Source organism: Thamnophis sirtalis, unplaced genomic scaffold (assembly GCF_051295495.1).
Source record: "Thamnophis sirtalis isolate CommonGarterSnake01/CBP01778 unplaced genomic scaffold, rThaSir2_p1.2 scaffold_2, whole genome shotgun sequence".
Classification (NCBI taxonomy): Eukaryota; Metazoa; Chordata; class Lepidosauria; order Squamata; family Natricidae; genus Thamnophis; species Thamnophis sirtalis.
In genome coordinates this window covers 115,902,792-115,929,994 of record NW_028261382.1, presented here as the reverse complement: position 1 = coordinate 115,929,994, position 27,203 = coordinate 115,902,792, and the positions used below count along the sequence as shown (strand labels likewise).

At 45.9% G+C, this 27,203-nt stretch overlaps 1 protein-coding gene across 1 annotated transcript in view; it reads right to left on the bottom strand.

Moving 5' to 3' along the window:
* EXT1 (exostosin glycosyltransferase 1) overlaps positions 1-14,576 on the bottom strand; it is a 331,185-nt gene extending 316,609 nt beyond the window's left edge. The window contains exon 1 of the mRNA XM_087706752.1: positions 12,298-14,576. Coding sequence (XP_087562878.1) covers positions 12,298-13,259 — 962 coding nt within the window. The 5' untranslated portion in view covers positions 13,260-14,576. The remainder of the gene's footprint in view (positions 1-12,297) is intronic.
* Between the last annotated feature and the right edge of the window lie 12,627 nt (positions 14,577-27,203).

The window sequence follows — 27,203 nt, the reverse complement described above, 5'->3', positions numbered from 1 at the left end:
TTAATTGAATAGCGGCAAACAAAGAGAACTTGCAGATGATCGTGATTTATAACAAATTTGGTGTCAGAAGCACAAGTCCAAGCATACAATTATAGCCCATAAACATCATGCAGGGGAAATGGAAGAGGGACAACATAATCTTTAAACCTTCTCAATTAGCACTCTTAAAACCCTGAATAACTTGGGTTTCCCCAGCTAGCTAATCAACAAAATCAGGCCTAATTCTGTTCCATTCAGCTGCACACAAAATATGTGATATAGAAACAGGTAAACAAAGCAAAAAAAAAAAAAAATCACTTAAAGAACGGATTTGAAGTTACTGGTAGTAAAAGTGATTTGCCCAGGAAACAAGAAAATGGAGAGCTGATTTTTATTTTAGTGCACTACCTTGTTCATTTTAACCGCTGTAACAAGCATCTGTGTATTTGATTTTTTTTAATATATTAGAAGGCATTTCAGTATTTGCTTCACTTTAAACATTAAACCGGTTTTATTTTCATGGCTATAAAGTTTGTTATATCAACATGTAAAACGTTTGGCAATGTTATTTTTTTCAATCTTAAGTAATAATTTAAGGCACTCTGCAACATTCCAAAAAGAGAAAATTAAGAAAACGGAACCTGTTTTGTAGTGCAGTATTTTTCAACTGAAAAAGTATCCTTCTCTGCAATGGACCAGGATAGAGTTTCTTCTATTTGGGGGAAATTAGAATCATCTGCAGACTCACCATATTCTCTATATTAAATTATAAACCCTTTTCAACCTACATAGAACTTATCTATGGAGATTCTCATTGCTGTCCCAAAGGTGCTTTTTCAAAAGGCAACTGGACTTTGTTTTTTCTTTGGAAACGTGGAAGATAGAAGGATGAACGGAATACAAATCTTTCCGTCCTCCAACGTTCAGTCAGAACTGAAGAAGTTTCTTGGATGAGAAACGAAATGTCTTCAAAGAAAAACCAGAAAGTCCAGTTGCCTTTTGAAAAAGCACCTTTGGATCTACCTAGAATTTACACCTGAAAGTTATTTCTATTTCTGTGTAAGATGATCCATCAAAACCTAAATCTTCTTGGTTTCAAAGTCAAGAGGATAATATCTAGCGCACATTCACTGTATACATACAGTAGCTTTTGTCTTATTCGCCATTAGAAAGTAAATGTCTTAAAAATTAAAGTAGAATTAATTTGTAATTCTAATGTAATTTTTATATAATAAAATAAGAGCAGTAACAAGAGAAAACATGGAATAACTGAATAATGACACATTGCAACTGAATATAATTATGTATTGCTATTAGAAATATACAAGTTGGTGGAATGTAATAAGTATGATTAATGTTATCAGTTTTATTTGTATTAGAATGTATGGCAGGTGCCACTGTTCAGGCCTTGATATGTTTATAAAAAAATAAAAATAAATAGAAAACTTTTTTAAAAAAATTAAAGTAGAATTAACACAATATATTTATTCAAAAGAAGAAAGCGGTCTTAAAATTGTTTCACTATTATTCAAACACACCTAGGGGGGGACAGATATTACATAACAAATACACAAACTGCTCATTTCACAAAATAAAGCATTTTATTTTAATATGCCAGGTCAGTCAGTCAGGAAACAGAAGATAAGCAAGTACATCTCTTTATTCAGTTTGATACAGTATGAATCTAGTTTCTGATTTATGTTGTTGTTACTCAAAGCCTTTTAGTGGTTGGGGTTTGTTGTTAGTCCTTACAAAAAAAAAAAGAAAAAAAGATCATGGTTTCTTTTTCAAGCCTGCAATTTCTTCACGTCTATTTTCCTATCCTTTTGTGCTGTAAACGTGTCTATGCTTGCTCGACCCGCTGCTCCTATTCCTTAAAATTCCTCTGTGAACAACAGTGGATTTCTGGAACACTATTTTGAATCCCAAAACTCCTGTTAGATATTATGCAAAGCCGTAGAGTTTTAAAAAGTAAATCCTAGGAAAATAAAGAGGTAGAACAGCCTTTTCCCCCCCAATAATCTACAAAACTCTTTAGAAAGCAGAGAATTACACAACTAAAGAGGTACAATGAAATCCATTACTTGACTCAAGTTTGTGGCAGCGAACTTAGAAAGCGGCTCAAGGAATGTCTCTGAAATTGCCAGAGAACTGAATCTGAGACTTGACGATCACAAAGTATACATCCTTCCTGTAAGCCCGTGATAGCGAACCTATAGCATGCGTGTCCAAAGTGGCACGTAAAGAAGCCATGTCACCTGGCACGTGCGGCCTTGCCTGCTTGTCTTCTGGGTTTCTGGCGTCCATGCGCCTACGACAAACAGCAATCCTTCGCACATGCAGCAGTGCCGAAAACCTGTGTGAGCATACATGCAAGCCAGCTGATTGTCGGGTGCGCATGAGCATCAGAACCCAGACGTTTGGCTTTTCCGGAGCACGATCCCTTTGCGCGCATCGCATTGCTGAAAACCAGCCTGCGCAGGCATGCCGGCCAGCTGATTATTGAGTGTGCATGTGCGCTAGAAGCCGTTCCGGGTGTGGCCCCAACGGGCGTGCGTGCACACATGTGACGTTTCCACACAGTTCCCACTCGGTGCGGAAAAGGTTCACCATCACTGCTCTAAGCCATTATCTGCACGCAGGCAGAATATTCTGATCCCCCACCAAGTTTTTTTTAGTATGCTTACTGTATTTTTTTCTTCACTCAATGTATTATGCAGGCAGACAGGGCATAATTTAAAGCTACCCTTAATAAGTTAATTCTTAATGTTTAGAGACCTTCAGCTGATCAGTGGCTACTTATTACCATTACTCCCTCTGAATACAGTCCCAGTCTACGGACAAAATATATTACATATTGGTAGATTAATTTACAAAAGAGAAGATGCTATTTAACTATATACATTGAATGAAGCTAGCAGAATTATTACCAGATGCCTTAAACCTACTCTTCTATGTAAGATCTACCACCTTATCCCACCTATTGTCCATAGAGAAGCAGCAGCATAGAAAGACCCAAATCATCAATTACTAGACAATACCCTCTTTATGGGCTCCAACCAACTCCGCAGAGACTAAAACCCAAGAAAACCTCCTTAGGTCAATGGGAGACTTTGAAGAATTTGAAAGCAGAGTGGACCTATGGAAAGCTATAAAGAACCAACACTGGATGGAGCCAACAATGGAGGAGCTGGTAGCTGGGTCTAACAGAAACTAGGAAGTATGAAAATTGTTGAATTGACTGCAAACGGGTACAAGATCCAGAGACACTCTGAACAAATGGGGCTAACTGCTGGCTTCTGTTCTTTGTGATTGTGATGACATGCCGACAACAATAGCAATAGCAATAGCAGTAGACTTATATACCGCTTCATAGGCCTTTCAGGCCTCTCTAAGCGGTTTACAGAGAGTCAGCATATTGCCCCCAACAATCTGGGTCCTCATTTTACCCACCTTGGAAGGATGGAAGTCTGAGTCAACCCTGAGCCGGTGAGATTTGAACCGCTGAACTGCTGATCTAGCAGTAGCCTGCAGTGCTGCATTTAACCACTGCGCCACCTTGGCTCCAACACATAGCTATACCTGTCCTTTGTGTCCCGATCATCATACACTTGAGCACTTCATGGCAGCAGGACAGAATGCAATTAATGTTGCTAGTTGCTAGACAAAATCTGTTTAATTTATATTAAACCTCTGGGGCCCAGAGGTTGGGGATCCCTGTTATATAGTATGCCTTATTTTAATTGTGATGCTTCTGACATGAATAGATGTGTAGCTATTTATCTCCTCTTATGTTAACAGCATATTCATTGTGACTAGTCATAGTACAACACTGAGACAATCAATTTTGTTGTACAATTACAATAAAGGCTATACTAGCGAAAGAATGTAGAAAAACATCAGAAAAATTTCAAATTTGAACAAGCCGCCTATCTCCCTTCATCATCCTAATCCACACCATTTATCCTGCATCACTTTTCCTACCGTTTTCCCGAAAATAAGACCTCTCTGGACAATAAGCCCAATTTGGCTTTTGAGCACATGCGCTAAAATAAGCCCTCCCCAAAAATTATTTAAGCGCATGCACAGCTGCTCTCCACCATTTCCTATGGTTTCTTGCCGTGCAAACAGAAGTGAGGAGGCGAGGCTGGAGGGGGGGGAGGGGGGAACATGCCTCATGCACCCCACATGCCCTTACCTAACGATCTTTCTTGCAATTTTAGCCACCACGCCCCTTCTGTCACACTAATGGCCACCACAAAAAGAGCGGCAGGCCCAGCGACATGCAACACAGCAGCAGCCATGAGGTGACCTTGCTCACTGCCTCCTGCACTTCAAAAATAATAAGACCTCCCTGAAAATAAGGCCAAGTGCTTATTTCGGGGGTTAAAAGAAAATAAAACCCTGTCTTATTTTCAGGGAAACACGGTATTATCACGGTATTACACAGAAATGCTGGACTTCAATCCCATCACCTCTGTTGTGACCAGCATAATTCCCAACCACCATAAAGAAAGCTACCGTAGATATTTCCTCGCAAACTTCATCACAAAAATCTATGGCATTGATTTCAGGCCTCCTCTGCAGAAGGAACAGCCCTTGATTGTTTTATAATTTACCAATTAAGAACTTGACTCCCTCCTATTCTTTATTCAATATTTTCCCACTGGAAAAAGGCTTACCAACAGGCGCTTCTGTTTCAAACAATGTATTTGCCAATCTTCTCACTACAGCCCTCAAGAGTATTCCTTAGAGGGCAAAATTACAAAATTCAAAGAATCCCCAGGATCAGGTCTATAGATTTCAGCTGGGAGGTAGTTTACTTATGCAACTGAATCTAGAATAGTTACCTATAAAAGAACACAGACTGTGTAACTTTATATTAACCATTTGTTTTCATACTAAGTCCTATCATTGTATTTTGGCTTAGCATCACATAACCAACCTCTGTTGTCTTCTCAACCACAGTCAAAAACCAAATTCCTCCGGATTCCATCTGCCGGTCAATGTCGGCTGGTGACTTCCCGAGGGAGGGCCTTCTCTATAGCTGCTCCCGTCCTATAGAACGATCTCCCCGTGGAGATCCGGACTCTTACTACCCTTCCGGCCTTTCGCAAAGCAACCAAGACCTGGCTGTTCCGGCAGGCCTGGGGCTGTTGATTTATCCAGCCCCCATCCTAAGCTATGAAAGTTGTGGAATTTTAATGTTGTTTTTTAATTTTTTGTATGTCTCCCCCTTCCTTTTTATCTGTAAGCCGCCCTGAGTCTCTCGAGAGTGGGCGGCATACAAACCCAATAAATAAATAAATAAATAAATAAATAAATAAATAAATAAATAAATAAATAAATAAATAAATAAATAAAATTAAATAAAATTAAATAAAATTAAATAAAATAAATAAACCATGGCTTATAATTATAGATGAAATAGGTACTGAACTCTGTTGTTGTTAACATCTGTTGCCTTCTCTTAATTTTTGTGATTTAAAAATATAATAATTTGATGTGCCATTTTATAATCTTGTACATGATCCAGAGTCACTTTTTTCTGTGAGGTGGCCATATAAATTTGATGAATAGATAAAATAAAATTTTAAAAATCCACATAAGAAGGCCGTTATCATTTCTGCCCCCGAGTCCTTTAAAATGCTGCTCAATTCACCATGTACCTTGAAGCCCTTCTTAGGTAAAGGTTGCCCCCATCCAATCATCTCTGACTCTAGGGCAGTGATGGCAAACCTTTTTCTTACAGTGTGCCAAAATGGCACACATGCCCATTCAATTTCCCTGCCCAACTGTGCATGCGCACGCAACCCGTCTCCAGGCTTCAAAGGTTTTCCTGAAGCCTGGGGAAGGTGAAAACGGCCTCCCCCGGCCTCCAGAAGTTTCCGAACTTCCTGTTAGCCCGTTGGGGCCATTTTTCGTCCTCCCCAGCCTCCGGAGGCTTTCTTGAAGCCTGGGGGGGGGGGGGGGCGAAAACAGCCTCCCTTGGCCCTCCAGAAATGTGGAAAATCAGCTAGCCGGCGTGTGCATGGACACTGGAGCTGAGGGCTGGCGTATCATCAAATACGGCTCCGTGTGCTATCTGTGGCACGCGTGTCATGGGGTTTGCCATCACAGCTCATGGGGAAGGTGCTCATCTCCGTTTCTTAGCATTGTCCAAAGACATTTCTGTGGTCCTTTCGCCAGCATGGTTATACACCAAGGTGCATGGAACATTACTACAGAATAACAGAAAAACAGAGTTGGAAGGGATCTTGAAGAGCTTCTAGTTCAACCTCCTGCTCAAGCCGGAGACCCTATACCATTCCAGACAAGTGGTTATCCAAGCCTCCAGTGATGGAGCACTCACAACTTCTGGTGGCAAGTTATTCCACTGATTAATTGTTCTGTCAGGAAACTTCTCCTTAGTTCTAGGTTGCTTCTCTCCTTAAGTAGTTTCCATCCATTGCTTCTTATCTTGCCTTCTGGTGCTTTGGAAAATAGGTTGACCTTCTCTTCCTTGTGGCAGCCCCTGAAATATTGGAACACTGCTATCATGCCATGTTACCTTCATTCCAAAGTGGTTCATATTTATCTACTCTCATTTGCATGCTTTCAAACTCTTAGGAGCTAGAACAAGCAATGGGAGCTCACGCCATTATGCGGCACCTGCAGCTGAAATGAATTCAGAAAAATTGCACAAAGGGGTCAGTATCTTCTCACTCCAGATCTTTCCACTTCTTACTTCCAGGTAAGAAGTAAAAACAACAGAGGATATTTCCCTGACTTTCCCTGCCAAAATATTAACTTTCTGAGTAATATATTCACTCTATTGTTGGAAGGTCAAGAATCAATTCTAAACCCATCACATTTTTCCTGAAGTTACAACTACAAGCCAGTCAAGTTCCTTTCATGACCAAAACCTGCATAGTGTGTTTTTTTTTTAAATTATTATCTCAGTTCAATCCCGATGAGAGAAAATAGCAGGATTCAGAGTAGCAACACTACCTACTAGATGGGCCAAGTATTTAAAAAATTCTCTTTGCGAAAGACCCTTAATGCATTTCTTTAGCCAAGCTGGAATGTTTTGCAAGGCATATCTTGACGTAAAATGATTACAAAGCCAGGTTTGAATACTAGGCAGAATTCTGTGGCTGGACTCAATAAGGCATAAAGTGCTTTGCTGGGCTTTGGCGTAGCTTGCTGTAAAAATTGTGATTTATAAAGACTATCTTATTGATTATAGCATGTTGGGCAAACTCAGCCTGCTGCAGCCTACAAATCATGGTTACAAAGCCCATGATTTAGTTTTCTCAACAAGCAGCATTACCTGGCCAACTCTGTCTTAACTTCTCAATTACCGAATTTTTCAGAGTATAAGATGCACCGGAGTATAAGACACACCATGATTTTGAAGAGATAATTTTTTTTAAAGTTTTTGCACTTTGCAGGCCTCCCAAACCCTCTGCACGCCTCATTTATTTTTTTTTATTTTTTTGCAAAAATAAAATAAAAAGGACATGAAGAGCTTTGGGAGGCTTGTAGAGTGCTCCTGGGGACTGAAGGGAGGGCAAAAATGAGCAAAAAACAGGCCGTTTGTTACAAAAAAAAGGGCATTCAGAGCTTTGGGAGGCTTGTAAAGTGCTGGGGGCTGGGGGGGGGCAAAATCGAGCAAAAACAGCCTGTTTTTTGCTCATATTTGTACTCCCCAGCCCCCAGGAGCACTTTGCAGGCCTCCCAAATCCTCTGCATGTCCATTTTTGCAAAGGGGATGGGGTTTCAGTAGGCCAAAAATGTGGTATTCAGTGAATAAGACGCACCCAGATTTCCACTCTCTTTTTGGGGGTAAAGGTGTCTTATACTCTGAAAAATACGGTAATCAGGGGAGGCCCAGCTAGTAAAAGAAAGACCAGCAAAAAACTCCAAGCTGTGGGAAAATGGAAGCAAAAGTTGGCAGCCAATGGGCAGATTACATCCATACTATTGTTAATGAAAATTGTACATGAGCTCAACTTGACCATTAATAAAGCCAGTTGCCATTAAACTCATTCATAATGCTGTCACATTTCACATTTCACAAGTAAGGTAAAAACCCAGTCAAATTTCAAAGGATTTAAAAGCATCCTAATCAAAGTATCCTAATCAAAGTAACTTAATTTATTTCAGCCAGCATCAGCTTTATCTGCTGAGATGTATAACTTCAAGGAAAATTAATTAGTCTCTTCCTGCAGATGGGTTTTTTTAATAGAACTTGGAAAGATTAAGCTAAAGCACGTCAAATGTTCTTGAACACACTGTAAAAAGGTAGTGGGCTTATTAGAGGAAGGGGTAGGGTAGGAAAGAACAGATGGGAAGGGGGGAAAAAGTGGGGCACTCAGCACTTTCTCTAAACTACATTTTATTGCAATTAACTTGCTAAATTCAGTTGTTCCTCTTGTCCCTTTTTTGCCAACTGAATATGCAAAACAGATTTCACAGAAAATTCAAACATTCTGACTCCATCCAGGTTATTGAGGAACAGATTCTGCTTCCTCTAAAATCTGTTTAGATTTAAATTCAGAGAAGCACAAATAAGGCTGCAGACTAACATGAGGCGAGTTTTTAAAGAGAGACAGGGCAAGAAAGAGAATCTACATTTTTATTTTTTTACCTGAACAGCCATTCATGGCTGATTTTGCCAGGCTCCCAGACCAGAAGACTACTTGCTAAATATTTGAGCTCTTGTCTTGTACAGAGATCAAGGTAAGATTAATTACTCAGGAAAGTGAAGATCAAGTATCACAGGAAGCTGAGAGGCAAGTAAGTACCTGATTTATTCATGTGCACCTCAACAACAACAAAAAAAGAGGTATCAGAGCTGTGGCTGGTTCCAAAAATGAGAATTATCTTGCTGGAATGGACATCCCATATCCAAACAAATAGCCAGTTATTTTGGCATTGCAATACACAGCAACGTTTTCCCTCCACCTCCAGTAATTAAATATATACTGCCCCTCTCCATTGAGGCTCCACACTGATGTTGTCTATTAGCAGTTAAGAGAAATTTAGTCCACTGAGTCATATTCTGCTTGCTTTTTAAAAAGAAACATTAAAACTTCTATCAGATGCAAACTGGGTTGGTTCATCCCGAAATATTCTCTAAAATAACTTCTTTTACTTCTCACCCTATTAAAAATCTTAATAAATAACACGTTTGTATATAAGAACAGATATAATGTGCTTCTGAAGCATTCTGGAAGTAAATCATGCTTCAAGACATTATCGGATCAGATTTCATAAATAGTCAAGGCTGGGAAAGGTTTCAACAGAATATGGAAAAAGGCAGAGAAAAAAAAGGAGGTAAGCTCCTGCAGCTATTTTTCCCACATCTTGCATCCCCCCCCAAAAAATACAGTCGAATCAACTAATTTCACACACATTTTTTATGAAAACTTGCATGCCGTGTGGTGAACATAAGCGACTGGAGAATCCTAGAACTACTGTCTGTATGCGAACCAAACTTTTCTTGCAATTCAATGCAATGCCATCAAGACGACCATTCTATGACCATATGGCAATGTGGGAGCTGGTTTTGTGCAAGATGCTGTTTTATTTGTTGGCTGTTAAAACAGAAAAGTAGTCCACTGTGAAGCAATGCAGTGGTCGCCTCACGACCTTCATTTGCAAAAAGGACAACTGGCTTCATGTAGCCCAACGGACAATTGTCAGAAAAAACTCCTGGGTGACAAAGCTCTCTCTACAAGTGTGTCCACATCAGAGATGGTATTTCAGCCGGTTCTTTCCAGTTCGGGCGAACCGGTAGCGGCGGCTGTGGGAGGCTCCGCCCACCCGCCCTGACATAACGCACGAGCACTGCGCATGTGCAATTTTAGATAGGGAAGGTAAGTGAATCCCACCTCTGGTCCACATGTTTTCATAAAAAAAACCCAAATAGGCCACCTCAGGTAGTTAAAAAGTATCTTTGATGATTGGCCTCTTAGGGAAGAGGTATCCCTACACGGCCTTATCTCCTATTGGAACCACCTTGTGCGTCTCCTCGCAGGCAGCCATTTTGTGAAAGCACCCACATCGGACGCTCAGATTTCCAATACCTTCCTTGGCTGAAAAGATAAGGCTCTAGGAAGCATATATCTTCCATCATGAAAGAACTTAGCTGACCATCCATTTCTCAGGCATTGCTAGTGAAGAAAAGAAGGTAGATCCAGCCCAACTGCTGGTGACTTCCTGAATCCATCAATGTTTTTTTTCGAAAACACTGTGGACTTGTCCAGAGAGTCACCAGAAGTCAAGACTGACAGAAAGTCTATCATTCTCTTCTTTAAGGATTTGTCAAATTCCCCACCTAAATGGATTTCCCTGGAGTTACCCCATCTAAGTATTAACCAAATCTAACCCTGCTTAGCGTTTTCTTGACAGCAAGAAAAATTGACCAGGAGCATTTCTTCGTGACATACTGACTAAACTGTTTGACTAGAAACAGGAAGACTCAAGCTTAAATTTTCCCTAAATTTTGGGAAACTTGCTGGAAGGTTTGGTCAAGTCATTGTCTCTCGGTCCAATTCATCCTGCAAGGTAGCAATTACATTACCCAGAAGTCCCAGAGAAAAGTTGGGGGGAAATTTAAGAAATACTTTAAAGTGACAGCTCATTTGCAAAGTCCACAATCTCACTTTTAGATATTTCGGTAATTCTGATATGAAATATAGTTCTGATTGTGTGAACCTCTAAACAAATATTGATGTATGCTGCTTTAGAATAATATGTACATATATAATTGGAAGTTCCCTATTTCTTTATCGTGTCCAGTGGGTTTCTTTAACACAGGGATCTTAACTCTGCAAACACAGCTGTGATCAGCATTTAAACTTAACTAATTAGTTTCAAACAGATTCATTATCACTAAAACCCTTCCGTGGCCCTCCTTGCAAATCTGTTGTGTCAGCAGCTTGAGATTAAAAAAAAAAACCTCATACAATGTGTGAGCTATGTTTAAAAAAGAGAATAGCAAACAAGTGCACAATCCTGTTCACGCCAAGAAAATCAAGTTTGGGATGTCAAGAGAGTTCACACGGATCTGTTTTTGCAGCATCTCTGGTGTAACCCTAGCTAGTTTCCAAATTGCAGTGCAACCTAGTAGTTGCGTAGGTCTGAAGAGCGAGTTCTGGGCAGATCAGAAAGCTGGTTAACATACTCTGGCAATAAAGTACTCTACAGAATATGCAATACCTATCTGCTATCCAAAGTAACTCCGCAGAATTAATTTCAAGGGGAAATAAGAGAGTCACAGAATGGAAAAACCACAGGAAATGTTTATAACACTGGAAATCGCCGTCAACATGGAAAAACATATGTAAAGGGCTTGAGGTTGGAGCAATTCCACACCTCATGTTGACTGAGGTTACAGCTTTTGCAGGAAAGAAAAATAAACGAGACAGTGAAGACAGTGATCTTTTGGATAGATCAACAGATCCACTTCCACAAAGGTGCTGAGCACCTGAGATAAGATAAGTGCCTCTGCAAAATACATGACTGCATATTTTAGCAGATACCAAGAATTGTCTTTCAGGTCATACTCAATCAGGGTAAGAAATGGAAAACATTGAATTCTGAGATGGATGGGAAGAGATTCAGGAGCGAGGAAGTATAAAAGATCCTCAGCTTTTCAATCCAAACACTCAGCTAAGACACACAGAGCCTGAATGAGCAACTCCAGTTAAAGCAAGGAGAGATATTGCAGATTAGACTGTGATTCAGAGCCATTTTATTTAAAAGAAATTAATGGGACGTGCACTCTGTCTGAGGAATGGACACGAATCCCTGAAGATTTAAGAAAACTCGCAGCGCAATCCTGCACACCTTTGGTTCAACAGTGACCCTGTGTCCTTAGCCGCCACTTTAAAAATAATAATAATCAAGTTGTCACAGGTTAATTCCCCAATTGATGGAAATGGGCAGGAAGCCACCCCAGTTCCGTGCTGCAGCAAAAAAAACTGGAATAGTATGCCCACCTACTTACCTACCTAACACACACACACACACACACCAAACAACAAACTTGCAATGTTGCACCTGCTTTTTTCCCCAACTCATAATTGAACAATTGTACTGAGAATCAGGAAAAAGGGGGATCAAATAAAAAAATAATTGCATACCTAACAGGCCCAGGAAGGACCCGTGATTTAGCTGGAATGTATTTATTTTTTTAAAAAGACAAAAAGAGCGAGATGGAGAGCTGCCTGGAACATTTGCAAGGCATTAATCTGTCACGGCTACCCCAGCCACGTGTGCGAAAGAGAAGGAAAGCAATGAGAGAGAGGCCAAAGCGCCTTCACTTACTTTTCATACTCGGCGTTGTCCCTATCACACCGAGAATCCTTGTGCTTCTGCCAATCTTTGCCATGCTTGCAGGTAGTCAACAGGACAACGTCTTCCCCATTATGGACATGATATAAGGCATTCCTGGTGTCTGATCCTATCCCAGTTAGGTACCTTTTCCCTTTGAACACCAACATATACTTCCTCAGAGGTGGGATGGTGTTAAACCTCAAGAAGCCCCTCTCCCCTCCTGTCCTTGGGTGATCCTTAGAAAAAAGAGGGATGGAGACGTCAAACTTGGGCCGGAAGTTTTCCGTACTGATGCTGGCTTTGGCCAACATGGCCTGGCCAATGTCGAAGCCCACGTCCTCGGTGTAGTCAGGCCAGGTGCCGGAATATAAGTTAAAAACTAAATGATTCCTCCCGTTGTTCCACAAGTGGAGGCTTTGCACTTTGGAGCGCAGGTTGTGCACGTACTGGGGGGAGAGCTGGTCTCGGTCTAAGGTGTCCAAGCCGAGGACGAAGAGGCAGGCTTGGCTGGGGTCCGAAGTATAAAAGCGGGAGCCCTCGACCGCGGCCAGGATGTTTTGGTAACTCTCGGCGATCTTCTCCCCTTTCTGCGGCGGGTAGACGTAGACCTTGAAGCCGTTTTTCCTGCACAGGGCGAAGTCGAAGCAGGACTCCATGCGGCACTTCTTGCCCTTGTAGAGGCCGGCGTTGGCGTCGCGCTTCTGGCGAGGGGAAGCGTGCCGGTTGTAATCCTCGCTCTCCAGCTGGTCCCAAGGCAGGAAAGGGCGCAGGGCGTCCGGGAAGCGGGGCCAGTAGCGTTCGGGGCGCTGCAAGCCATTCCTGCCGCCGCTACTGCGCGCCTCTCGCCTGCTTTGGCTCCTGGATGCTCTGAACTGCAAGCCTCCCAAGTAGAAGAGAAGGACGACGAAGGTGCCGGCCGAGAGGAGGGTGAAGTAGCGTTTTTTGGCCTGCATGTGTCCTATCTGGGTCGAGGGGATCGCCGATGAACACAAAGCTCGCCCAACTTCGCCAAGTGACACTTTCAGCTTGAGTCCGCCATTTTCCCGCCTGCCAAGACTTTAAACTCTCGTCTCCCACCACCTCCGATTTCCTTTCCCAAAGGCTCCGGCTGATGCAGCGCATGTGGGCGACTTCGTTAACTTTCTCCCCTCGGGTCTTTCATCTTCGGGCTCGCCCTGGGAGGAAGGAGGGTGGCGGCAGCGACGGCGGCTGGGCAAGATGAGGATAGCGAGAAAGGGAGAGAAGGACCGAGGGAGCGAAGGGAGGAAAGAGGGAGCGAGGCCGGGAGGAAAGAGAGGGGCGAGGAGGGGGCTGAAAGGCCGGGAGAGAGAAGGGAGGAAAAAGAAGAAGGCAAGCCGGGGCAAAAAGAAGCCAAGCCCGCCCAGTGTGGCTTTCCCCAAAAAAAGAGAAAAGAAAAGAGGCTGGGAATTGGCTCGCAAGGCAAAGAGGAGGGAAGAGAAAAAGGACAAAGACAGCGGCGAGTCTGAAATCTAAATAGGAAAAAAAAAAGGGGAGAGAGAGAAGCCGTCGAGTCCCGGGCTCCGGCTCTCCAATCTGTGGGTGCCAGACCGAGAAAGCCGTCCCGCCCTCTTCTCTCTCTTTCTCCGCCTGCACACGCGTTACACACTCCACACACAAACACGCGCGCAGCACACAAGGGGTGGCTCGGAGAGCAAAGCCACAACTTCAAGTCGGGCGAAACATCCCCGGGAAGGTCGCAAACACAACAACAACAACCACAACAAGAAGAGAGAAAGGAAGGAAGACAAGCCAAAGACAAGCCGGCCGGTTAGTCAGTCGGTCCGTCCGTCCGCTTAGAAGCCCGGGGCGCCCGGCTTTTTTTTTCCCAAGAAGTCGCCGGCAGCGAGGATCTGTTCAATGCAGGGCTTGCCTGGGCTCGCTGAGATCAGAGCAACCAAAGCCGGGCTTACATCTTTCGGCCCCAGCACCGTAACCTTACGAATCCCTGCATTTCTCTCTGTGTGTGTCTCCCTTTCTCTCCTCTCTGTCTCTCTTTCTTTCTTTCTTTCTTTCGGTGCGTTCAGCACCGGCTGCAAAGCATGACGAGCGGGGCTGCCCTACGATTTCGCCGCCTGTATGGCCCCGGGGATGGAAGCGAACGAGAAGATCCTCCTCCTTCCTTCCTTCCTTCTTCGCCGCCGCCGCCGCCGCCTCCTCCTCTTCCACCGCCTCCTTTTAGCCCCCGCCCCTCTCAGCCATTCATTTCAGTGAGCGGCGATCCACGCAAGCCCGGGAAACAGCCCAGCCGGGAGGGAGGGAGGGGAGAGAGAGAGGAGGAGGGAGGGGAGGGGAGGGAGGAGGACGCCGCCTGCTCCTCGTCTGGCGACGCTGCCCGATGGCGGCGGCGGCGGCGGCGGGCGTTCGATCTCCGAACGTTTGCCCCGGTTCCGAATGTTAACACTCGCCACATTCCATTCCCCGACGCCACAGCGCTGACCTCATCCATCCACGCAGCCCGCCGGCCGATTGGCTGGGCGTCACGTCCGGAGGGGGCGGTGCTTCCGCTGCACCCATTCATAACCCGCCGGGCCTGGGGAAGGGGATGTGGGGTGCGAAGGGGAGCGGGCGGGGGGGCGGCAGCGGATGAGAAAGACGGTTTTGCGGTGTATCTCGAGCGAGCGGAGGAAACGATTCCCGCTCGGCCCTTTTGAGATAGGAACGGGGGGCAGGGGGGCGCCATACCCGACCCTCACCCCGGTGGAGAGACGCATGGGAGTGGAGGGCTGCTGCCCCCCCCCGTGAGAAAGCCGGTCCCGCTCCCCACGCGCCCCCCTCTGGCGCTGCGCGGGTCATTCGAGTTAAGCCGCACGTCTGAATGAGGACCCAAGAGTTTAAATTCCCCCCATACACACACTTCCAACAAATGGAGCTTCGGGTTTTCGGGATCTCCCGTGTCGGTGCCGGGTAACCGGTGGCCGGCATCCGTGGGGAAAGGCTTCCACTTTTGTTTTTTAAGGGCAAACGCCAGGGAGATGCGGGCGCCAGGCGATGTCTGGAAAGGCAAACTCTTCCCGTGCTCCGGGCACGTTTGCAATGCAACGAAATGGTAATTGGAATGTGTGCCGGTTAGTGTCCATTCAAAGGGAAAAAGGTCTGTGGAGATTCTCAGTCATCCAGGTCATGGTTGTCCCAAAGGTGCTTTTTTTTCAAGAGGCAACTGGACTTTCTTGTTTTTTTTCCTGTGAAGACGTTTCGCTTCTCAACCAAGAAGCTTTTTCACTCTGACTGGATTCTTCCCGTTCCCCACCATCCAGTCAGAGCTGAAGAAGCTTCTTGGTTGAGAAGTGAAACTCTTCAAAGGGGAAAAAAATCCAAGAAAGTCCAGTTTGCCTCTTGAAAAAAAAAAAGCACCTTTGGTTCATTCAAAGGGGACAATCAAAATGATTCTAGCTTTCAGAGAGGAGGCTCTGGCTGCTGCAGAGTCCCCCCCCCTCCATTTGATGAGTAGCCCGCTTAGAAAGAATGGGAATCCTTAGTTCCCGCAAGGTTGAGTTCGTAGGCTCCCAGCTCCTTTTGTAATCCACAAGGGAAAGGGGCAGATCGCCATCTACAAACACCCCGAACGATGAAGAAGGAGATGTAAGGAAGGGAAGTAGAATCTCAAGGAGTTACTTCAGAGTAGAGCCTGGGTTTGCAAAGGCTTTAGTTTAGGCTCCTGTCAATCACTTTTGCTGCTCCGGAGATTAGCATCGCTTGCTGCTCCTGGAGTTAAGCAACTTTGGAGACCCCCCACTTCACCTTCCTTCGCTTTCACCTTCCTTTTTCTTGTTGCAAAGGAGTGTTGAGGAGGGTGACTTTAAACAGATCAGCTTAAGGGTGGGGAGGACATACAGTGGAAGAGCGGGGGAGATGCTAACCTGTTTCAACTTTTGGGAGACTGGAGAAAGAAAGAGAAGTGAAAGTACTCCTACCTAAGTTTTCTTGAGAATCAGGTTTGTGTCAATGCCCTCTAGAGCAGGCTGATGGCATTGCTGCCTGCTAAATCTGGGATCATAACTTTTTAGACACACGGATGGAAAGATTTCAGGCTGAGACAATCATCCTTCCCCTTTTAAAAAAAACGGGCCTGTAAAAGTGCAAATCAGACAAAACACAAAAAATTTAAAATAGAGGTAGTCCTCAACTTACAACCACACAATTGAACCCAAAATGTATGTTGTTAAGTGAGAAAATTTTGTTAAGTGAGAAAATTTTGTTAAGTGAGAAAATTTTGTTAAGTGAATTTTGCCCTGTGTTACAACTTTTCTTGCCACCTTGGGTTGGTGAATCGCTGCGGCTGTTCAATTAGTTATGCGATTGTTAAGTGAATTTGATTCCCCCTTTGACTTTGACAGAAGGTCGCAAAAGGGGATCACGTGACACACACACACACCCAGGGCATGGCAACCGTCACAAATGTGAGTCAGCTGTCAAGCATCCAAATATAAATCTGGTGACCATGGGTAATGCTGCCTCCATCGTAAGTGTGAAAAGTGGTCATAAGTCCCTTTTTAAAATGTCATCGTAACTTCCAACTAAACGAACTGTTGTAAGTCAGGGACTACCTGCATTTTAACTCAGGAATGTTTTCCTCCCATATATGAAGGCACATTCTGATTTAACCCACCACTGGGCCCATGATTACTGATACTCATCCTCAAATATTAAGGGAGTATATCTGAATACAACACTGTCTCACCTCTCCAATTCCTGTTGTGTGAAATGGCTGCAGAGAATGGTAAATTTAATGTGCCAGCTCATGGACCTGTGAGTCATGCACACCCAAAAGATTGGCTTGTATAAACCATGGTTTGGTTAACCATAGGTGTACAGGGCAGGGTTGCTTATTTGTGTCTAGTTTCTAGGCTCCCCAATTCCAAAAATTACTGGGTGATTTTTGAAAATTAAATAACATATAAGAATATTAACAATCTGAAGATGAGAGATGAGATGAGATGCTTTATTTGTATGCCGCCCTTTTCCCTGGGGGGACTCAGGGCGGCTCACAACTCAAGGGGAGGGAGGACAAACAAGTCACAAACATGGAAAACAGTACATTATTAAAAACACAACAGTCATACAATTCGAGTGGGGTTAAAATCTTTAGCCCCAGGCCTGTCGGGACAGCCAGGACTTAAGGGCTACGCGGAAGGCCTGGAGGGTGGTGAGGGTACGAATCTCCACGGGAAGTTTGTTCCAGAGGGTCGGAGCAGCCACCGAGAAGGCTCTCCTCCGGGTAGTTGCCAGCCGACATTGGCTGGCTGATGGAAGGAACAATAACAGTACATTTCCACATCACAACTTGCCCAAAATATCCTAGAGGGGGGAAAAAAAGTTTGTTGAAAGCAGGCAAGGAGTGTATAAGTGAATCTTGCATCCATGTATATATCCTTTGTTTCCACGTGCCTACTTTTGGATCTTCAATCCAGACCAAATTTCATGGAAGATAACTCTAACAAAGGCTTGTATATCAGTGCCCTCCCACCCCAACATTTTGGGCACCAGTGACCGGTTCCATGGAGAGGTTTTTCCGCGGATCGGAGGGGACGTGGTTTTGTGTGCTGCCTGCATCCTGTGGATGGGGTTTCGCTTGTTGGCACATTTCTGCCATGCCACAGACCGATGCCGGTCCACAAGCTGGCATTAGGGACCCCTCAGAGGTCGTATTCAACCGGTTCTCTCCGGTTCAGGCGAACTGGTAGTGGCGGCTGCAGGAGGCTTCGCCCACCTGCCCCGACATAATGTGCGAGCACTGCGCATGCGCAAAAGGTGGTCCACATGCGTAGACAAGGCGCGAGGTCACAATTACGAACCAGTAGGGAAGGTAAGTGAATCCCACTGCTGGGATCCCTGCTGTATATTACAAAGAAAAAATGCAGACCTGTGTTACATTGTCTGGTTCCCTTTTACACACTTAGCAGTTCAGGAGAAGTGAAAGTGGAAAGTAAATGGGTAGGGCAGACTATATCTTTCTTAGTTTATTTTATGTTTATTGAATCATTTGCTACAGTACTTTACTTGTGGGTAGTGCCAGGACTTCCTTGGCCTTTTATAATTTGAGAGGTGTTTTTCTTTCAGTTACATTTTTTTATTGCTTGAAAAAAAAATACTTAATAAAAAGTATTAAATGATGTACAGGTAGTCCTTGAGTTATGACCATATTTGAGCCTGATAATTATAATCCTCAGTCATGATGGCTGTAAAGTGGATCACCATACAAATAGACCCAAATTTACAACTTTTTTTTTCTTTTTTTTTGCAGTGACTCAGCAACCACTTTTTGGAGGTTGGAGAAAGAGAAGCAAAAATATTCCTAATTTTCCCCTTATTTGCTATGCGGTGGTTTTTGCCAGAAATCTAAAGTAAACAGAGATTTCCAACAAAAATGTAAATTGTGGTCACGTGACCGCAGGGCATTGCAAACCGCTGTAAATGTGGGCTGATGGACAAGCACCCCAAAATATGGCCCCCAATATCATAATTTCAAAAGTGGGTCATAAGCAGGGGTGAAATGTTATCGGTTCGAACCGGTTCGCCCGAACTGGTAGCAAAATGCAGCTGTTTGCCTGAACTGGTAGTAAATAAAAATGCTACCGGTTCGGATGAACCAGTTTTTCTGACGATTAGCTGTGCCATGCGATTTATATTAGTTAAAAAGAGAGATTTCCTAATCTAAATTGTTCAGCACAGCAGATTTCCCCCCTCACTGTTCGCTTACCTTTGCAGGCATGCTCAGTAGCAGGTTACGCCCACCCGCCCGGATGGCATTTTGACTGTGCATCAGTGGTGGTTTCCAGATCCCGGTGCAACCGGTATTGTGCAACAGGGCCAGTAGTCCACCACATGCACGCGCGCAGCACGTGCACACTGTGCGCATGCGTACTTATTGCCCGCGATGCTCCAGCTGCTTGGCGGAGCATTGCGCAGGCGCCATACGCTCCATGTGCGTAAGCCCCAATTGGCTCAAATACAAGTGAGGGCGGATGAGTGGGCCCTCTGGAGCACCATACCAGAACGGTACCTGGTGCTCCCAGCAGGCACCGGTACACCCGTACCGGGGCATACCGGTCGTATCCCACCACTGCTGCGCATGCGTGGAAGGTCCTGTGCATGTGCGCACATGTGCTTACATTGCTACCAAACAGGTAACCAAGGTAAGTGGATTTCACCCCTGGTCATAAGTGGCTTTTAAGAGGACAGGGTAGCTAAGCAAACAGTTGCCAGTCCAGAACTGTCTCTAATTTGAAGAGAGATAGATAGCTGGGGGTGAGATGGCTCAGCAGTTTAAGACACTGAGCTTGTCAGATGGAGAGCTGACAGCCTGGGTTTGAATCCTGAGCTCTGCACAACGGGTTGAGCTCCCGTTATTTGCTGCGGCTCCTGTCCACCTGGCAGTTTGAAAGCATGCAAATTCAAGTAGATAAATAGGTACCACTTCGGTGGGAAGGTAACAGTGTTCCATGCACTTTTGGCATATAGCCATGCTGGCCACATGACCACAGAAATTATCTTCAGACAATACTGCGTCCCTCGGCCAAGAAACGGAGATGAGCACCGTGCCCTAAAGTCAAACTGATAGGGGAACCTTTACTTTTAAATAGCAGCCACAAATATTGGGCCCATTTTTTGACATTTTCTCCTTCAAAAAGACTTGCCTGGAGTCTAGCTTATTTTTTCATTGCCAACCTAAGCACTTTTCTGTTCTCGCATTGTGGTTTTTTCTTTTCTTTTTTTTATCAAACTTTGAATTGCTTTAATTAGCTGCTCTTTGATGTTGAAATCCAATGCTGCAAATTGCAGAGTCATAAAATACAATAAAGTGATAAGGAGAAAACAGTGAAAATGGTTTGGCTGACCAATAAACCGAGCTGATAAGAAGTGAGAAAAACCAGAACCTGCAGGGAGGGGAAATGGTGGTTATTGTTCACAGAATTTGATGCTGGAGGGCGGATGTCTTCTTATTACAATATCTTACAGAATTCAGATGAAGCAATGGTGATGTCAAACTACATTCCAGACATCTCTGTCTAGTGTCCGTTCCTTCAAAAAAAAAAAAAAAAGTCACATCAGCTAATCAAAAAGAAAAAAAAAAATACTTTGATATCTTTTAGATATCAAAGACACTTTGATATTTTTCTGGCTCTACTTTATAGTCAGAAAGAAAGCAAAAAATCAAATCCCTTTTTGCACAGATTAGGAGAACAGCCTTCCTGAGGCTCACAAATTAGCCTTTGTATTATACTTTGAAATAAGAAATTTGAACAGCAGAAGTTAGGGGTTTTCTCCCCAGGTATGGGATACTCTCGTAACACCCTTTAACTGCTGAAGATGTAGATATCGGTTCACAATCCCAGGGATGGATGGTTTACAAAATTAATAGCAATAGCACTTAGACATATACTGCTTTACAGCCCTCTCTAAGCAGTTTACGGAGTCAGCATATTGCCCCCATCAATCTGGGTCCTCATTTTACTGGCCTCGGAAGGATTGGAAGGCTGAATCAACTTTGGGCGATGAGAATGGAACTGCTATCAATCGGCAGAATTAATTAAGTGAACCCAACTGGCTGCGTTTATAATAACCAAGTGAGTCCTAATACTGGTTTCGTTTGCATAGCACGTCCAATCACAAGGGGGCCAATCTTTGTTAATTTTAACATTGGTATTTATTGTTTTAATGTTTCATAATATCATTTTTGTCATGTTAGCCTCCTAGAGTGGCTTGATAGAGAGATGGGTGCCATAATCATAACTTATAATATATGTTATAAGTGCCATAATCCTAATTTATAATATGTGTGTTCACTGTCGTTGGCAGAAATATCAATTATCAACAATATTTGTGTTTTTTTAAAAGTATAACCAGAAACTCTATTTTAAAGGCTGCTTTTGCCAAAATACTACTTGTGTTTTCAATCAAAGTGTTCTTACTAACACTCTACACCCAATCATGGTTTTAAAACCATAGCAAGCTAGGCCATATATGGTTTATTTAAATCACCAAACAGACACACAACCTCAAACTATCAGATCATATATTCACCTAATACATACTATGAGTCCCACCTAATTTATGAATCAGTCCTTGATTAATAAACCATAGTTAAACTCAAAAGTGAATGTCTTACAACCAAAATGTGTGGCTTGTTTTATATCTAGAATGTAAGTATATTGAGATTTATTAACCTGAATTTAATAATTTAACATGTTTTGGAATTTTGGCTGCAAACACTATGTACAGAATTAAACCCAGTAGAGAACCATTACAACAGTTTTGATTTTTATTTGAGATCTACCATGAACCAGACAGTCCTATGGCAAAATGAAACACTTAAGGATTAAGTTCTGTAGGAAGTTAGCACCTACCCCTCTCCTAGAAAAATGAAATATTCTATAAAGTATTAAAAAGGCAGAATATTATATTTTCCTGGATGAGAAATGGAGGAACAGGTTTTTTAGGCAGGAAGCAGACTCACTCTTAATAGCCCCCACTTTCTTCAATAGTCCATAGCAGATGTCCGCACTTAAGAGATAAGGAGATAGCTAGGTCTATTCATAGGCAAATGCCCTCACCCAAAATCCAACAAAAGTAAGATTAGCCCTCTACCCATCTAAGCAACAGAACTCACCACATGGCACCTGGGAAGATTACATCACCCAGCAAGGCTCAGCCAAGCTTGGGACTCAAAACACAACCCACAAAGTTGGTAACTTTGCATGGCCCCATGGGAGTCTGACAACCAATCAGAATACAAGCTCAAATTCAAAAGCCCAGAGAGGGCATAAAACTGAGGACTCTCAGCATCTCTTCCCTTTTTGCCCAGGACTTCAAACTGTTGAATACTAGCGTGGGAAGTAAGATCTCCCTTTCTGATTGGTTCTCGGGCGAAGCCGGTTCAATCCCTTCCCCGATTGGCCGAGTTACTCGACGCCCCATTGGCTCATTGTTCAAACCTGGGGGTATAAATGTTTGGCGCGAACCACGCCACGTTGAATCGTAGTTACTCTGCTTTGAATAAAGGTTGCTGCTTTTACTACTCTCTTGTCGCGTCCTCTTCCTTCGCTCCAAGATGCAAAACTGGCGACGAAGGTGGGATGAGATTCCCGCGACCACGGAGAAGAACAAGCCAGCTTGCCTCCGCGTCTGAACCAGCACGAACAAGCTCCTCAGGTCAAGAACGTCGGCAGCAAACGCAAAAAATTTTCTCTGTCTTCTTCCTCCCCCTCTCTGGCTTCGCACCACAATGGCAACAGCGCTTCCTCCTTTCGCGCCGTTTGGGTCTGCCGGAGAATCATGGGACGGCTTCATGGAGCGTTTCGAGTGTTATTTAATCGCGTCAAAGAACCGGGCACAGACCGACGAGGAGAAGTGCAGCTTTTTCCTGTCCTGCTGTGAGCCTTCCATGTTTGCTTCTGCGAGAGCCCTGGCCGCTCCGAGGCCAGCCTACAAACTTGGGTGGGACGAGCTGATGTCTAGGCTGAGGGACCATTACGCTCCCTCACCTTCTTTGATCGCACGTCGCTTCACCTTCCGCCGCCGAGTGCAGAAGCCCAACGAATCCATCAGCCAGTTTCTAGAGGCATTGTGCACAGTGGCCGCCCAGTGCGATTTTGCAGACCTGGAGGAGAACCTCGTGGAGCAGTTTGTATGTGGGGTCCGCGACGTGCAATTGCGCAGCCGTATGTTCCGGAACCACAAAATTACCTTGGTGCAAGCTGTGGAGACCGCGCGGGCAGCAGAGCTCTCCGAACAATCCACGGCCGACATGGAACGCCTCCAGCTGAAAACCTCCACGCAAACCGCTGCGGGGCCTTCCAATCAGACGAACCTCGTCGACGACCTCTCCCCCACGGAAGATGAGGAGGAGGAAACCGTCGGACAAATGAGGACGCAGCCGAAGCGGAGGCCACACCAGCAACCACCGACGCCCGTTCAGCCAGCTTCAAACGCACCTTGCCGCGGATGCGGCGGCCGCCATAGCCGCGCATCCTGCCCGTTCCGTTCTGCCGTCTGCCGCCGTTGCCGAGGAGAAGGACACCTCGCCAAGGTCTGCCGGGCTCTCGTGCCAGCCCCTTCGTTCATGCAGCCCAGCGACCAGCGCCAGGCACCGCAACGCCGCCAACAACCACGTTTTGCGAGGCGAACTGAGGACTGCCATTCAACCTACCAGCCCTCCAGCGCCGACTGCGTGGTCCACCAGGCTTCTCACGCCCCTGCCGGCGGTCGCAAAATTAGCACCGCCGTCCGTCTTGAAGGTCAGCTTTGCCGAATGGAGGTGGACTCTGGGTCTTCCCGTTCCCTTCTATCTTGGGCCTTGTTTTCCCACCTTTGCCCCAGGGTTCCCCAGAGTAAACTGCGCCCCGCTGGGGTCTCCCTCTTAGATTACCAGGGAAATGGGATTCCCACGGCAGGAATATTCCACATCCGGGTGGAATACGGAGATTTTAAGGGGAAACTTCCAGTTTTAATTGTTAGGAATGACCTGCCCGCTCTCCTTGGGTTAGATTGGTTTCCCGCTTTGGGCCTCACCATAGAAGGGGTGCACAGGGTAGTTCCCCGTACCGTAGATAGCGTTTTAGATGAGTTCGCAGATGTGTTCGATGGGAAATTGGGCTGTTATAAGGGCACCCCCATTTCCCTTTGCCTCGATCCCCAGGTCGCGCCCATTAGACTGAAGGCACGTAGGGTCCCCTTCGCATTGAGAGCAAAGGTAGACGCTGAACTGGACAAGCTTATAGAGCAGGGAGTAATCGAGCCCGTAGATCATGCCCGTTGGGAAACCCCCATTGTCCTCCCGGTCAAACCCGATGGATCGGTGAGAATATGTGCCGACTATAAGTCGACCATCAATTTGGCCCTGCAGGCAAATCCGTATCCCGTTCCCGTAGTGCAACACCTACTCCACTCTTTAGGGCAAGGCCGTATTTTCGCCAAGCTAGATATGGCACAGGCCTACCAGCAGCTTCCCGTAGACGATGATGCGGCCACAGCCCAGACCATCGTCACCCACCGTGGGGCTTTCCGTTGTCGCCGCCTCCAATTCGGCGTTTCGGTTGCCCCGGGGATTTTTCAGAGCCTTATGGAGCGGTTGCTCCACGGGCTCCCAGGTGTCGTTCCTTATTTTGACGACGTCCTGGTCGCAGCCCCCAGCCACTCGGAACTCCTGAAAATACTGCGGGAGGTTCTTACACGTTTTAGGGAGGCAGGATTGAAACTAAAGCGCAGCAAATGCGAAATCGCTGTTCCCCAAGTGGAGTTTTTGGGATTCCTTATCGATGCACAAGGCATCCACCCCACTCCCTCGAAGGTGGCGGCCATCAAAAACGCTCCCGCACCCACCTCTAGGGCGGAATTGCAGGCATTTTTGGGGCTTTTAAACTTCTATGCCCCTTTCATTCCCCACAAGGCGTCGTTAGCTGAGCCGCTACACCGACTGCTTGATCGGTCAGCGGCCTGGAAATGGGGTAGCCGTGAAGCGCACGCGTTCGCGGCTATAAAAGATGTTTTAACCTCGTCGGCAGTCCTAATTCAATATAGCGATAGGATGCCTTTAGTCTTGACGTGTGACGCCTCCCCCTATGGCATAGGGGCGGTCCTGAGCCATGTCCTTCCGAACGGCTCAGAGGCCCCCATAGCTTTCTACTCCCGGACACTTTCTTCAACGGAGCGGAACTACAGCCAAATTGATAAAGAAGCCCTGGCTGCAGTGTCCGGCGTTAAGCGATTCCATGACTACCTCTATGGTAGGAATTTCACCCTTGTCACGGATCACAAGCCGCTCCTAGGGCTATTGGCAGGCGACAAGCCAACCCCCGCTATTTTGTCCCCCCGCATGACACGCTGGACTGAGTTTTTAACGGCGTATTCGTATACGCTGTTATATCGTCCGGGTAAGCAGCTAGGGCACGCAGATGCCCTGAGTCGTTGCCCATTGCCACAGACGGACACAGCTCACGTGCCCTCTCTCTCTATCTTGTCCATTGCTGAATCCGACCTCCCCGTCTCGGCTGCGGATGTTGCAGCTTGCACAAAGGCCGACCCCGTTTTATCCCAAGTAGCTTCATGGGTTTTGAGGGGGTGGCCCGTAGAAAAGGTAGCGGAAGGATTCCGACCATTTAAAGCACGACAAGCCGAACTGGCCCTTCACGGGGGTTGTCTTGTCTGGGGGGATAGGGTAGTGATTCCCACAGCCCTGCGGGCACGAATTCTGCCCGCACTCCATAAAAACCACCCAGGCATTGCGCGAATGAAAGCCTTAGCGCGCAGCTATGTGTGGTGGCCCTTGCTAGATTCGGAAATTGCAGATTACGTAGGTCGATGCAGGATATGCCAAAATTCTAGGCCGAATCCCCCCACAGCCGCCCCTCGTGAGTGGGAAATTCCTAGAGGCCCATGGTCCCGTTTACACATTGACTTTGCCGGCCCTTTCCACGGCCGAAATTTTATGATAGTAGTCGATGCTTACTCCAAGTGGGTGGAGCTGGTAATTATGACCTCCACTACAGCAGAGAGCACAGTGAGGGCCCTTCGTAAGATGTTCGCCACACATGGGCTACCGGATGTGATAGTCTCAGATAATGGGCCCCAGTTTACCTCCACCACGTTCCAAGAATTCCTGGCCGAACAAGGAATTAGACACGCAGCCACAGCCCCTTATCATCCAGCTAGTAACGGCCGGGCGGAGCGCGCAGTTCGCTCAGCCAAAGAAGCCTTGGGCCGCATGGACCAAGGCGACTGGCAGGAAAGAGTGGCGGCTTATCTTTTGAGCCAGCACTCTATACCCTGCCCAACGACTAATAAAAGTCCTGCGGAGCTCTTGATGGGTAGGAGATTGCGAACCCCCCTAGATAGGCTCCATCCACTTTACGCAGGGGATCTGCCGAGCAACCTGGGGGCCCTCCCTTCCCACACATTTAAGTTAGGGGATCCCGTATGGGCCCGTTCATTTTCTGGGGATCCACGGTGGGTTCCCGCAACCATCACAGCTCTGACTGGCCCCTGTTCCTTCAGGGCCGGCCTGGCCGACGGAACGCAATGGAGGCGCCACCTGGACCAGTTAAGGCGACGCCTCCCCGCGGAAACAGACGGCCCGAGCCTTTCAGACATTCGCCCTCAGCATGAGCTACCCTCGATGACCTTTTCCCCAATGGACTGCCTCCACTCGGGGAATGGGGGACAAGCCGATACGAACCTTTCGGACAGACGCGCCTCATTTGGCTATTCCTTTCCTCGAAGCCCTTATCGAGACTCTGAACCTATATCCCAACCAGATTGCACGGGTCCATTGTCGGACACTCCTGTTGTCACGGAGACGCCACCTAGGACAAATGGAGCGCCATTTCTCGGGGCCGCGTTGCAGAATCACCGTTCCGCCATGGACACGTCCTCGCCGGCGATTCCCCCCCCGACGACAACCGCCGGGGAGCCACGAAGGTCGGGACGAGAGCGTCACCGTCCCACCTACTTACAGGACTATGTCTGCCCTTCTTGAGGGTACCCCTTGACTAGGGGGGAGGGGTGTTGAATACTAGCGTGGGAAGTAAGATCTCCCTTTCTGATTGGTTCTCGGGCGAAGCCGGTTCAATCCCTTCCCCGATTGGCCGAGTTACTCGACGCCCCATTGGCTCATTGTTCAAACCTGGGGGTATAAATGTTTGGCGCGAACCACGCCACGTTGAATCGTAGTTACTCTGCTTTGAATAAAGGTTGCTGCTTTTACTACTCTCTTGTCGCGTCCTCTTCCTTCGCTCCAAGATGCAAAACAAACCATGTGGTCCTGCCCACCATTAAAACCATATTTCCAAACAGCTACCATTGTTTCCAGCGTCTTCGTCCCCACTTGGAACTGAACCCAGATGGACATTTCTTCCAACCGTTCTCTGAGAGATTTTTTAAAG